The sequence below is a fragment of the Zalophus californianus genome, chromosome 6, assembly GCF_009762305.2.
Source record: "Zalophus californianus isolate mZalCal1 chromosome 6, mZalCal1.pri.v2, whole genome shotgun sequence".
Classification (NCBI taxonomy): domain Eukaryota; kingdom Metazoa; phylum Chordata; class Mammalia; order Carnivora; family Otariidae; genus Zalophus; species Zalophus californianus.
This window is the reverse complement of record NC_045600.1, coordinates 9,377,882-9,390,620: the sequence shown is the minus strand read 5'-3', so window position 1 is coordinate 9,390,620 and position 12,739 is coordinate 9,377,882. Positions and strand designations below refer to the sequence as shown.

The following is a 12,739-nucleotide window of genomic DNA, read 5'->3' as shown; positions in this document are numbered from 1 at the left end:
AGCCATTTCCATGAAAATGTGATGTGCTTTTAAAAAAAAACAGCTCGGGGCAACCTGGGAGGCTCAGTTGGTTGAGCGTCTGACTCTTGACTTCGGCTCGGGTGATGATCTCAGGGTCGTGAGATCGAGCCCCGCATCAGGCTCTGTCCTCAGTGGGGAGTCTGCCTGCGTTTCTCTCTCTCTCCCTCTGCCCTTCCCTGGAACTCATGTGCACTCTTTCTCTCTCTTTTTCTCTCTAAAATAAGTAAATAAGTCTTAAAAAAAATAAAACAGCTTTATTGAGATATAACTCACATTCCATTCCATTCACCCATTTAAGGTATATCAGTCAATGGTTTTTGGCGTATTGATGGATGTATACGCCTGTCACCACAATTTTAGAACATTTTTGTCACCTCAAAAAGAGACCCCATACCCCTTAACTATCACCCCCCTGCTACAACCTTAAGCAGCCATGAATCTATTTTCTGTCTTTTTTCTTTTTTTTAAGATTTTATTTATTTGACAGAGAGAGAGAGAGAGAGAGAGAGCACAAGCGGGGGGAGGGTGGCAGACAGACAGAGACAGAGGTAGAAGCAGCCTCCTCGATGAGCAGGCAGCCAGATGCCATGTGGGGCTCGATCCCAGGACCCCGGGATCATGACCTGAGCCGAAGGCAGACGCTTAACGACTGAGCCACCCAGGCGCCTCTATTTTCTGTCTTGAAAGATTTCCCAGTGTTGGACTTTTCATAGGAATGGAATCAAAGAGTAATGTCCTTTGTGTCTGACTTCCTTCACATGGCATAATGTTTTCAAGATTCAACCATGCTGTACTTCATTCTTTTTCAGGGGTGAATAATATTCCATGGTGTAGACAGACCCCATTTTGTTCATCCACTCATCTGCTGATGGATACTTGGGTTGCCTCTGCCTTTTTTTTTTTTAATATTTTATTTATTTATTAGAGAGAGAGAGCGAGAGAGAGAACAGGGGGGTGGAAGGGGCAGGGGGAAAGAATTCCAAGCAGACTCCACACTGAGCATGGAACCTGACTCGGGCCTCGATCCCAAGACCCTGAGCTGAAATCAAAAGTTGGCCGCTTAACCGACTGAGCCCCCCAGGCGCCCCGAGTTGCCTCCACCGTTTGGCTGTTGTGAATGATGCTGGTGTAAAGTGTACTGTGCTTTTTGGCTGCCACCATCTGAACTCCCTCCTGTATCTGGAGCTTTCCCCACAGTATGGGAGGCGGAGCCCACCTCCTTCAAAAGCCGAAAGTGCTTTCCCTCCCCCATGGCAGCAGGGATGTGGGCGGGATCCAGGCATGGCGGCCCAGGCCTTTGAACCTGAATGTGGGACATTAAGAGTTCATTCCAGGGGCTGTGGTGGGGGCAGGAATGTCCTCTCACTCACAGGCAGGGGGTCATGTGCACAGGGGTCCTTACACTGTGGGGAGGCAGGCTCTACAATGGTCCTGGCACCTCGCATCCCTGGACTGCCTGACTCCTCAGTCTAGCGAGGCATTCTGTGTGCTACTCGGCATCCCTTCAACAAATTCCTTTTCCGCTTACAGCAGCCAAGGTCAGCTTCCATTGCTTACCATTAAGAACCCCACGCTTGAAGTTTTATTGCACGTGCAGACACATCGGGCAAGCTGCGGGCTTTCTATCCAGGTTAACTGATGAAGCTTTAATGGAAGAGGAGCTCTGGAAATTTCATCCCTCCAGGACTGTCCCTCCCCTCTTTTGAAGGACATGAAGCAGAGCTCAAAACACAGAAAAAGCTAACTTCAATCTAGAAAGTTCCTTGCTAAGAGAAAGTGTCCCACTGTGGCACGTTCGGGGCACCATTCAAAGGGGTAAAGAAGGAAATGTGAAATGCTAAGGGCCGGAGAACCAGCCTGTTGGTCTGCCCTTCCCACGGCCAGGTATCCGGCAGAGATGGCATCGGATGGACAGGGCGCGGCAGGCAGGGAGGCAGGGACCACATCTCCAGCTGAAGGATGACCGGAGGGAGTCCCGTTACGTGACTGGCACTCGTCCTTCTCGTCACAAGAAAAGCTTGTGTTAACAAGATGTGTTTCAAATACTTACGTTGCTATCTTCCAAAAACTTAAGTGCTTTCGCTATGTTGTTCAACCGGAAAATACGATGGGATGAGGATTTGTACTCGTGCAACTGTAACACAGAACAGAGCAAACAAGAAGTGAATCCAACATAGGCGCTCCAGGCGCAGGGGTGCTGTGGGGTGGGCCTTTGTCTTTACCTCTTTCTCATTAATCCCAAGAGAAAGTTAGGGGCTCGCAGCTGAAACCCACTCCTTATTTATGGTCCTTGGGACTTAACTCACTTGAGTTGGTGAATCGGGGGACCCAGACAGGTTAAACAGGGGACAGATTTGTCAAACTGTTCTCTCTGACCCGGCTCCTGGGTTTGATATTCCTTCCCCTCCTGAGACCTCCAGGGACGCGTTCTCCTCGCCACGCTGACGGTTTTGACAGGCAGGGAGCATCAGCTGGGGCATCCCCGCAGCTGCTAAATCATCCGGCAAGTCCCTCCTGCCAAGAGCAGATGTTTCTGTTTTCTGCCAGGATCTTTGTGGACAGCTGCCCCAGGTTGGAGAGAGAAGCAGACAGACAGACAGGCAGGGAGAGAGAGACTGAGACAGAGAGAGAGATGGAGACAGAGAGAGAGATGGAGACAGAGAGAGAGAAAAGAGAAAGATAGAGAGAGAGAGAGAGACAAGAGACAGAGAGAGAGAGAGAGAGAGAGAGAGAGAGATGGAGACAGCCAGAGAGCGAGAGAGAGAGACGTTTTTTACCACAGTGGGTCCGCCATTTGTGAGAATTCGTTATGAGACTCTGCACAGCCCCCCTGGAGCAGTGAACAGGAATCTCCCATTTTGCTTTTGGGAGATGAAGATGGGAACGGTTAAGGGGTGTGACGAGATTCCAGCTACATTAGATCTGAAAGCAGGATGGGCTCTTGACTTTAAACCTAAAATTAAAAATAGATCTCGAGAGGTCCACAATGGCCGAGCTATGGGCTGGCAGAGTTGTGACCAATGGCAGCACCTTCGCCTGAGCCGCAATGGGGCATGGAGGCCACATCAAACACTAGACTCTAGAGTATGGTTTCTCAACATCAACACCACTGGCACTTTGGCCAGGTCACTGTGCCCCCTCAGTGGACATCTGGCAACGTCAAGTGACATTTTTGGCTGTCAAACCTGGGGGTGCTACTGGCATCCAGTGGGTAGAGACCAAGGCTGCTGTTACATATCCTGCAATGCCCAGGACAGTCCCCACGACAAAGAACTATTGGACCCAAAATGTCAGCAGTGTTGGGGTTGAGAAGCCCTGCTCTGGGAAGGGGAGAGAGACGACCAACCTGCGCACAGCAGACACACACAACATGGAGACGTAGGGGGAGATCCCAAGTAGAATGAGCCTCCAGCTCAGCTAGTGCAGCTCAGTGTGGTCATCCCTTACACGTGGTTTCACTTTCTGTGACTGCAGTCAACTGAGGTCCAGAAGCAGACGACCCTCCTTCTGACATGTGGTCAGAGGGTCCCAGCGGCCTCAGGCTACATCACGTGCCAACACCCCTCCCCTCACTTCCTCTCACCATGTGGACTTGATATCATGTCACATCATCACAAGAAGAGGGGTGAGGCCAGGACAGTAAGGCATTTTGAGAGAGGGAGAGTCCACATTTACATAATTATTTTTAATTTAATTTTTTCACATTCACAAAATTTTTATGACCATATACAGTAATATAATTGTTCTATCTTATTATTAGTTATCCTTGTTAATCTCTTACTGCACCTGATTTCTAAATTAAACTTCATCACGGGGACGTGTGTATAGAAAAAAAACATAGCACAGACGCAGTTCAGTACTGTCCGCAGTTTCAGGCATCTGCTGGGGGTCTTGGCACGTATCCTCTGCAGATAAGGGGGAATGACTAGACTTATGAAAAGGTTCTAGAAGCCAGCAGTTGTAGTTTTAGCCTCAGGTGGATAATGGAATCTGGTTGGCAAGCTGCCTTTCCCCTCAATCTTCCTGATTCTTGGCTATTGTTCTAGTTGATACAACGGCTGGAGAGCTAAAGTTTCATGATCTCGTTTCAATCTTTAACAGACTCCCGGAAAACACTGAGCATGAAGTTATTTACTTACTAAAGTATATTTACTTTAAAAAAAAAAAAGGATACTGCTTAGTTATACATGATTATGTCACCCTTCTAAGTTTCTCGTCACAAGATCACGCGTGGCCCGATATGGGTACACACGTGTAGGTGTGTACTGAAAAGAAACCAGCAGTGGTTTCCTTTGCATCTTATGTCTCCCTGCCCCTCTGTGACATACGTACCAGATTTCGCCCAGACAGGACTTCTAACAAAGCCATTAGGATTTTGCCATCTTGTATATCAATGAATAAATCTTTAACTTCTAGAGGTGGGTTGCACTGTGGAAGAAGGGGAAGAAAGAAGCTGATTAGTGGCCTGTGTAATCCACCAAACTGTGCCCGAGCTGCAGGTCTCCCCCAGGAGGAGACTTGCATACATCCAGATCTGTCTACAGGCAGCCCCTGGCAGGGGCGGGGGGGGGGGGCACGGGGGGGCGGGGGGGGGAACGCCCAGGCAGAAAGTATGCTGATGAGCCATGGAGGAGACTCGGCACCAAAGGGCCAATCACACTTCAGGGTCCTGGAGATCCCTGGGACCCTGAGATCTGAGACCCCCCCCAAATTACATTACATCCACACTTCTCCCTAACGGGAGAAAGAAAAGGCATGTCTCAATTACAGCCCTCCACAGAATAAAATGATTCCAGCAGGACTCCCAGGAAATTACCTAGTATAAGCCCTTCCTTTAGATTTGGGGAAACTGAGGCTCAAAGAGGCTAGGCGACAAACCCAGTGTTTGGTCAGATCAGCTCTTTCGTACCATCAGTCCTGTTTCTTCATCAGGACACACTGGCAGCCCACAGGCGCTGTCCAGACCCACGCCACGATGGCATGACCCTGGGTCAGTGACCCTCTGGGCCTCAGTGCTGATGTCAGCAGGGATTCCCTGCCTCCCACACTGCTCCATCTCCATATGTGACCGACCTGACATGCCAGCTGACACTTCATCACTATTCAGTCCAACTCTGGAGAGACCCTTGGCAGAGGGAGCCAGGAAGGTGGCCAGTGTGTGACTCAGTTGTGGCAAGGAGGGGCTGGATGGACAGACTGCTGGCCGAGGGGGAGAATCCCCTCCCCCCACCAAGCTGTAGGCCCGTTAGGGACTCAAAGGTTGGGAGGCCGATTTATCTATAGATGTTCTATTGTATATTTATATGTTGAGCTACAAAAGTAATCCACGCTCATTATTACAAATCAAGCTAATTTAAATTGTATAAAAAAGTTAATCAGCATTCTGAACACCACTCCCTCGGTTCCTCCACAAAAGCCAGACTTCTGGATAACCAACGTTATCTCAAGATGCACCTTTTACCTGTTCCACTAAGAATCAAGGGAGTTAGAACTACCCGAGTTCAAATCCAGGCTCTACCCTCAACAGGAACTAGGCCTTGGGCATTTTCCTTAACCTCCCTGGGCCCGAGTGTCCTGGTCTGCAAGGTCTCAGAGCATAGGGGCTAAAATGAGATGAGATCGTTCAGGGAAAGCGCCTGGTACTGCACCTGCCTTCCCAGATCAGTGCATCAGTAAACCAGCCCACCAAGTGACTTCTTTCCTGCAGAGTCTTCGGGTACTCTCTGTAGGAAGGCATTTCAGCCAGGGGGTGTATGTCCCATGGCCGTAAGTGGTAAAAAGATGTTCTTCGCCGGTACCTCTGCACAGGGAACGGCCCTGAGTCACTCTCTCTCCTCCCCTTACTGGCTTCTCTTTCTGGGTTTCTTGGGTCAGCTCCAGTGTACCTCAGCACCTGCCTCTCCCTGGGGGAAGAGGCAACTTGGCTCCCATGATCTGGACCGTGAAGGAGGCCTGGGTGGGAAAAGCTGGAGGCTGCCCAGGGTTTCTTCTGTGGGCCTGGATGCAGAGAGATTGACTGTCTAGGTGACCTGTGTCCACCAGGAGTCTGGCTGGACGTGTGGCCTGGAGCTCCCGGGGCTGCCTGGAACCTGTCAGCCAGATGCTCCAGCACATGGATCTCCAGACTGTGTTTCCTGGAATCCTAGACCGGAGCAGAGCAGCTTCAGGGTCCTATGGGGACCCAGGGGTGCTGAGAAGGAGTCTGATCCCCCACAACCCCCTTTGATCAGAGAGGCTCAGCTCTTACTGGCCTTTCTTTTGGGTTTGAGGTAACACTTTGCTGAAGAAAGGTCGCTGTTGACCAAACCAGCTTGATAATAGCTCCTTCAATGCGGGATGATCAGAACTTACTGTGCAGAATCTTAGGGAATGGGCTCCAGACATGTGCACTTGTAATACGCCCTCACCCCAGCACGAATTCTCAGTTTACCTTTTGGTATGGGGCTTTTGGCTATTGGAACAGGTGGGCTCTACTTCTGGGTACAATGAATGGGGTGTTCACATAGGAGACAGGATTGGGGGCAAGTGAGGGTGGCAGATGTAAACCAGCCAGAGACTCAGGGGTCCGAGGAGAGTCTCGGAAACACGGAGGAGCTGTGGTCGGGGCACCCTTTCCCTCGGGGAAGGCCTCCTTCCCGTGAAAGCTTTGGAGGGTCCGTGTGTTCTTTTTTTATGAAGGAAGGTGGCATTTCCTTACCCCTTATACGAGACCCCTGACCCCCTGTTAGTCCAAATACAGGCCAATTCCTCCCACAGGTGCACAGAAAAGGGATCTGCTTCTAGGGCAACAGCGCCTTTGAACCAAAAGGCAAATTATTTTCTTTGCAAACCCCCACAGCTCCCTGGGCACATTCCACTCGGAACATGACGGCATCAGGTTACCAAGCCTCTCACGGAGATGTTATTCCTGCTAACTTGAGGCAGAAAAACGTGACGCCCGAACAAAACACCCCCTGATAGATGGACTAACAAAATTCCCAGGTACCAGCCCCGGCCGTGGCCAAGCCTTGCTTGGGCGTTGAACCCGGAGAGTAATTTCCACCGACAGTGTCTGGAAGAGCCTCAGGAGCAGCAAATGGGGCCTTGGCCAGAGTCCACGCGGCGGGACGGCAGCGGGAGACATTGAACCTGCTCCAGCGAAAACACGGCCCGGGCCCCAAATGTTCCACGGGCTTCATGGGATTGGTATGGCCGAGTAAACAGCACCCCCAGGGCTTTCTTCATGATCTAACTCCTTTGGTAAATGAAGGAATTTTTCCAGAAGCCCGAGACTCCGTAAATATCTCTGACAGCCTTCAAATTGTAGTTAAGCCCAAGTCCCTGAGTGGTTCCTGGGTTTCCTTGACATGAAAGGTTGGTCTTGAAAGTCTCCAGGTTGGAAACATGGCTGTTAATTTCACCCTGTTTATTAGGCATCGGTTTCAGGTGCTATCTGATTTATTCTCAGAGCGGGGCGACCCACCTGCCCCAAAGAAGGGACAGGGGCCTTGGCCAAGGAGGCCATCCCTGATCCCACAGGCGCAAACGGGGGCTCCCTGAGGCTGGTGAGTGAGTGCATGGCTATTTGCTACATTACCCTCTGTCCTTTTCTGTATTTATTTTTCGAAATAAAGAGAAAGAAAGGAAAGAAAGAAAGAAAGAAAGAAAGGAAAGAAAGAAAGAAAGAAAGAAAGAAAGAAAGAAAGAAAGAAAGAAAGAAAGAAAGAAAGAAAGAAAGAAAAAAAGAAAGAAAGAAAAAAAGAAAGAAAGAAAGAAAGAAAGAAAGAAAAGAAAAAGAAAGAAAGAGAAAGAAAGAAAAAGGAAAGAAAGAAAGAAGAAAAAGAAAGAAAGAAAGGAAAAAGAAAAGAAAAGAAAGATCTGCCATAGCTACACTCCATCCACCAGGAGGAATTTCCAGCTACCCTGACCCACATCAGGCATTAATTTAGGAGTTCCGTGAACTCAGATTGGGGGAACGGTTTTCCTTTTTTCCAAAAATAACACTTCGCTTTATGAGCCCTGCTGAAAATGCACCAAGAGTCAAAACAACTGGCAAGTGATTTATAACGCTGTATCCTGGGCAGTTCGGGAGCCCTCCTGGGTCCAAGGGACCCCATTGTGCAGGTGTGGAATAGAGGTGTGGGTGGTCAGGGGCTGCTCGGGGAAAAATTACTGGTCCCAAGGCAAATGGCACAAATTAGAATTTTGGTCAAGAGCTGCCCTTCTGAGAAACCACAATTATTTTCCTGGCGATCTCAGAGATTTCCTCTATGACCCTTTCTTCTGGGTTAACGCTATGGGCAGTGAGTAGCTGCTTTCATACCTTCTAGAAGGACAGGAGAGAAGAAAATCCACACACCTAACCTCACTAAAGTGGGAGACTTCAACACTAGCAGCTTTACAAGGAAACGTGTGGTGGGCTGCATCTATTGGGGGGGGGGACCAAAAAGTGGAATTTAAGAAGAAATGATGGGAGGGAAACGAAGCCTGATGAACCAGCTGACTTCTAAAGAGAAAAATCATCTCTCCTCCCCCTGCCCATCGCCAGGTATAATGTTCCCCGTCTTGGGGGCTAACTGGTGTAAGTGGAGGGCTTGGAAGGCTCAGATTTCCGCTCGCTCCAGACTGGGCTGTTTATCCACTCTGCAACCCATCGCCTCCTCTGCTGCTCATCCTTCTGTCTGCTTCTCAGGAGCCAGGTCAGCCGCTTTCATTTTATGGTGAGTGTGCGTAAGAAGCCTGCAGACAAAAATGCAATTCCAAATTGCGTGGCCCCAGAGTGTCAGAAAGAAAGAAAAGCAGGGAGAAGTTGAATGCCAAGTTGAATACACAGGAGAAGCCACTGGAAGAGCTTCCTTCTTGGTTGCAGGAAAACCTTTTTGGTCTCAAAGCCTCTTCCCTCATTGGTAACAGGAGGGGTAATGAGGGTTGTCATGGGGATTGAAGGAGATGTGTGATGCACCCAAAGGGGCAGGTAATATCCTTGGTCAGTAGCAACCGTTCTGTGATTAACAGGAGAATCTGGCTTTGTTAAAAGGTGTTGAGTTCTTGCATAACTCAGTCCGAATACCTACAAATGGTTCTCACACGAGAGTCCCCTGCCATCCCCCCGGGACTGGAAGCCCAGCCCTATCCCCCCACCGGTCCCTGTGTCCGAAGAAGCATTTGGAGTGTTCAACAATGAATGTCTTCTAATATTTGCTCATTGATTCCTTTTTAAAGATAGACCCTCTCCTTCCCCAACTGGACTGATCACCGCATGAGGGCAGAAGCCCGTCTCAACATCCGTGTTCCCAACACAGAGCTGGGCAATTGGCAGTGGAATGTACTCAGTAGATGTTTAAACGAATGCATGAAAAAAGTAACAGCCGAAACACTGAGCTACCCCGTCGCCCTCGCCACACTCCTGCATTGCACACTGCCACGGGCGAATTGATCACTTAACAAAAACCCAAGTGCCCCCGCTTACCTTCTCTAGATGTAGATTTACCCATCGCGTAAAGGTCCTCTTCTGCACATTTTCCCTCTCAACTGAAAACAAAGAAATGCTATTAGCTGGGTAAAACGGAATACATGCAAAATGCTGTTCTCCTCTTCCCCAGGGGGATTCCAGGTGGATGGCAGACGGACCCCGGCGGGTCCCCTGTATAAGCGAAGCCCTTTCCAGAACGGGGTCTGCAACGGCTTGCGCGGCACCTAGAATCCATTCTTCCCAGCCCAACCCCACAGCCTCTTAATGACAATAAATAACCATGAATTCAGACACACAGAACAACATGTTCTTTCCGATAGGAAAACGGGGGCACCTGCCCAACATCACACAATAAGTAAGGTTATTCCCATCTTACAGATGAAGAAACGGAGGGACAAACAGCTAATACGCAGCCAAGCTGGGACTTGGGAGCTGGATTCCGTGCATTTCCTGCTGGCTCCTGAGCTCTGCGACGTTAGCTGGCTTGGTGCCCTGGGACCCGGACCACGGGCGGAGGTGCCAGTGCCTGGGTCTATGTGCTCACTGGCTTGTGGCAGCAGCCCCCCACCCCACCCCGAAGCTCAGGCTGCTCCACCCCTCAGGAACCTTCCTTGAAATGCCTGAGCCAGATGACTCCTGAGTTACTAAGTTCTGGATTTCAACATATTGGAAGAACATATCACATATGCTTAAAACCATTCCACATTTCTTTAGCAGTAAGAAAATGGGAGGCAATTTATCTCCGGGGGGAGCCAAGGGGCTACGGTTTTCTATAACGACTATGGTTCTTTTTCCCTCTCAGCCTCATTATTAGGTAGATAGTGGTGGCCATAAATCAAATTTTAATATTATGGCTTTCAATCTTTTTAATTGAAGAGCCGGCAGACAGTAATTATGCACTTAACTGCTTTTTTCTCATTTTCCTCCTTTTCTGTAAGGAAAGGTCACTTAGTAAGGAGGCGTAGGAATTAAAGATCTAGTTCCAGTAAATTGTGTTTTGTGGGTAGAAGAGGAGGAAAGGAAAAGAAGTTGACAGAAATGTGGGAGGAGGGAGAGGGGCATTTGCTGAGGGCCATGTGCTCCAGAGACTCGGAGCTTTCCAGAAGACTGGAGAGTGCCCTGCCGCCAGCCCCACTTGGGACCTTTCTGCTTCTGCAGTGTTTGCCATAGTATGGGTGTCCCATAGCTCAGCGGCCACCCCTCTGGGGATGGCACTTGGCAGTTTCTGGTGTTTCATGGTCACGAGCAGTACGGCAGTGCACATCCTTGTGTAAGTGCCCTGCTAAGTGGTTCTTTGTGCACAAGCCTATGAATATATGTCTTATGCCTGACAACTGAAAGTGGAACTGCCGGGTCTTAGTGGTAGGCACATTTAAAATTTTAATAGCTACTTCCAAATTGCCATCCCAAAAGGCTGCCCCGGTTTATACTTTCACCCCCACCTGTCTTTAAACAAGTTTATGGGATTGTAAAGTATTTACACACACATTCAAACACTCAGGCTGGTTTCTCCATATGGCTTCAGAGGGAGCGAAGTACGTCCCCTGAAACAGAAGTGCATTCAGTGAAAGCCTGAGAGAACCTGGTTTAGACTGTTGGTTTAACTATGCGCGTGGAAGGGTACAAAAGAGGAAGTGGGTGTCTGTTAGTCTATATATGCCTCATGTATCCATCCAGCCACCCATCTGTCTGTCCATCCACCCAACCATGTATCCATCCATCCACGCATTCATCCATGCACCCACGCGTCCTGCTACCTATGCATGCATGCATCCATCCATTCTTCCTTCCATCCAACCATGCATGCATCCATCAATCCTTGCATTCATCCATCCATACAACCATGTATCCATCCAACCTTCCATCCTTCCATCCATGCATCTATCCATCCTTCCATCCATCCATGCACCCTTCCGCCTATGCACCCATCCATCCATCCATCCATGCAGCCTTCCTTCCTTCCATCCAGCCATGCATGCATCTATCCATCCACCATGTATCCATCCATCCATCCATCCATTTCCATCCTCCCAGCTGGTATTTAGTCAGTGATCATTACACGCCAGCAACTATGCCAAACCCTATGGGCAAAATCAGAGATAAATAACACATTCATGGTGGGATGCCTCGGCGGCTCAGAAGGCTAAGTGTCTGCCTTCGGCTCAGGTCATGATCCCAGGGTCCTGGGATCAAGTCCTGCATCGGGCTCCTTGCTTGGCAGGGAGCCTGCTTCTCCCTCTGCCTGCTGCTCCCCCTGCTTGTGCTTGCTCCTCCCCCCTCTCTGACAAATAAATAAATGAAATCTTAAAAAAAAAAAACACATTCATGGAATCTGCACTCCAAGAACTCACAGCCAAGCAGGAGAGAAGACATGGATGCTACAAGGCACATATGCATGGCAAAATAAATTACAAATTTCCAGGGCTGATGGGGATGAGAGGAGGTAATTTCAGACCCCAGGGGTGTAGAAGTAGAAGGCTACCCCAGGGGGGTAGAAGTAGAAGGCAGAAGTCTTCATTTCCCTTCCAGCCACGGCCTGTGGGTGAATCTAAGCACAGATTAGCTTTGACAGCAAAGCTGACCCATGGGAGGGCACCGTGATGACTGAAGACACCAGGGGACCACGAGACTAAATCACAAATAACGGATGAGTCCCAAACTGAAATAGGGTATGGAGACCATAATTTCTGGACCTGAAACTGGGACACATCGCTCAATACACAGGAGAGAGAGAAAGAGAGACTGTGAGAATTTAGCCTGCCCCAGAATATCCACCTGAGAGCCACATACCACTAGCTTTACCACCTTGGGCAAGTTCATGACTGCCAACACACCCTTGCCTCAGTCTCCTCTGTACAGAAGGGAGGATAACTGTGCCTCCCTCAGAGGCATGCGGTGAAGGTTCAAAGGTATCACCCCACGAGGCTTCCCCGAACGCTGCTCAGGGAAGACCACCTTCCCTAGCCTCACGGTCACACAGCGCGCCCTGGGCCTGCAGTATTCTGTCTGCTGTCTCGGCACAAAGGTCTGACATTCTTTCATGACCTTCACCATTTCGAAATACCCACCCCCACCCTGCAGGCTCTTTCTACTTCTGGCCTGCCAAGACTCCATAAACTTTATATAGTTTCCATAAATCCAGTGGCCCCTTTTTTCCTCTGCACCTATCACATTGTAAAGGTGTAGGGAGCTATTTCTCTGGAAGGGTCTGGCCTTTTCACGGAGTGTCTGTGGGGCCCGGACTGGGTGTGCTGGGCAACAGCAGAG

The 12,739-nt window shown here is 49.5% G+C and overlaps 1 protein-coding gene across 5 annotated transcripts in view; it reads right to left on the bottom strand.

The window, feature by feature from the left end:
• The window catches only part of CLMN (calmin), a 115,892-nt gene that overhangs the window by 33,727 nt on the left and 69,426 nt on the right, over positions 1–12,739 (bottom strand). For all 5 annotated transcript variants that reach the window (XR_003515728.2, XM_027570499.2, XM_027570504.2 and 2 more), the window contains exons 2-4: positions 9,470–9,531; positions 4,354–4,449; positions 2,072–2,155 (exon numbers count right to left, since the gene is read on the bottom strand). Coding sequence is in view for 4 of the 5 variants with exons in the window: in XM_027570499.2 (XP_027426300.1) it covers positions 2,072–2,155; positions 4,354–4,449; positions 9,470–9,531 (242 nt within the window). In the remaining variant the exon portion in view is untranslated. The remainder of the gene's footprint in view (positions 1–2,071; positions 2,156–4,353; positions 4,450–9,469; positions 9,532–12,739) is intronic.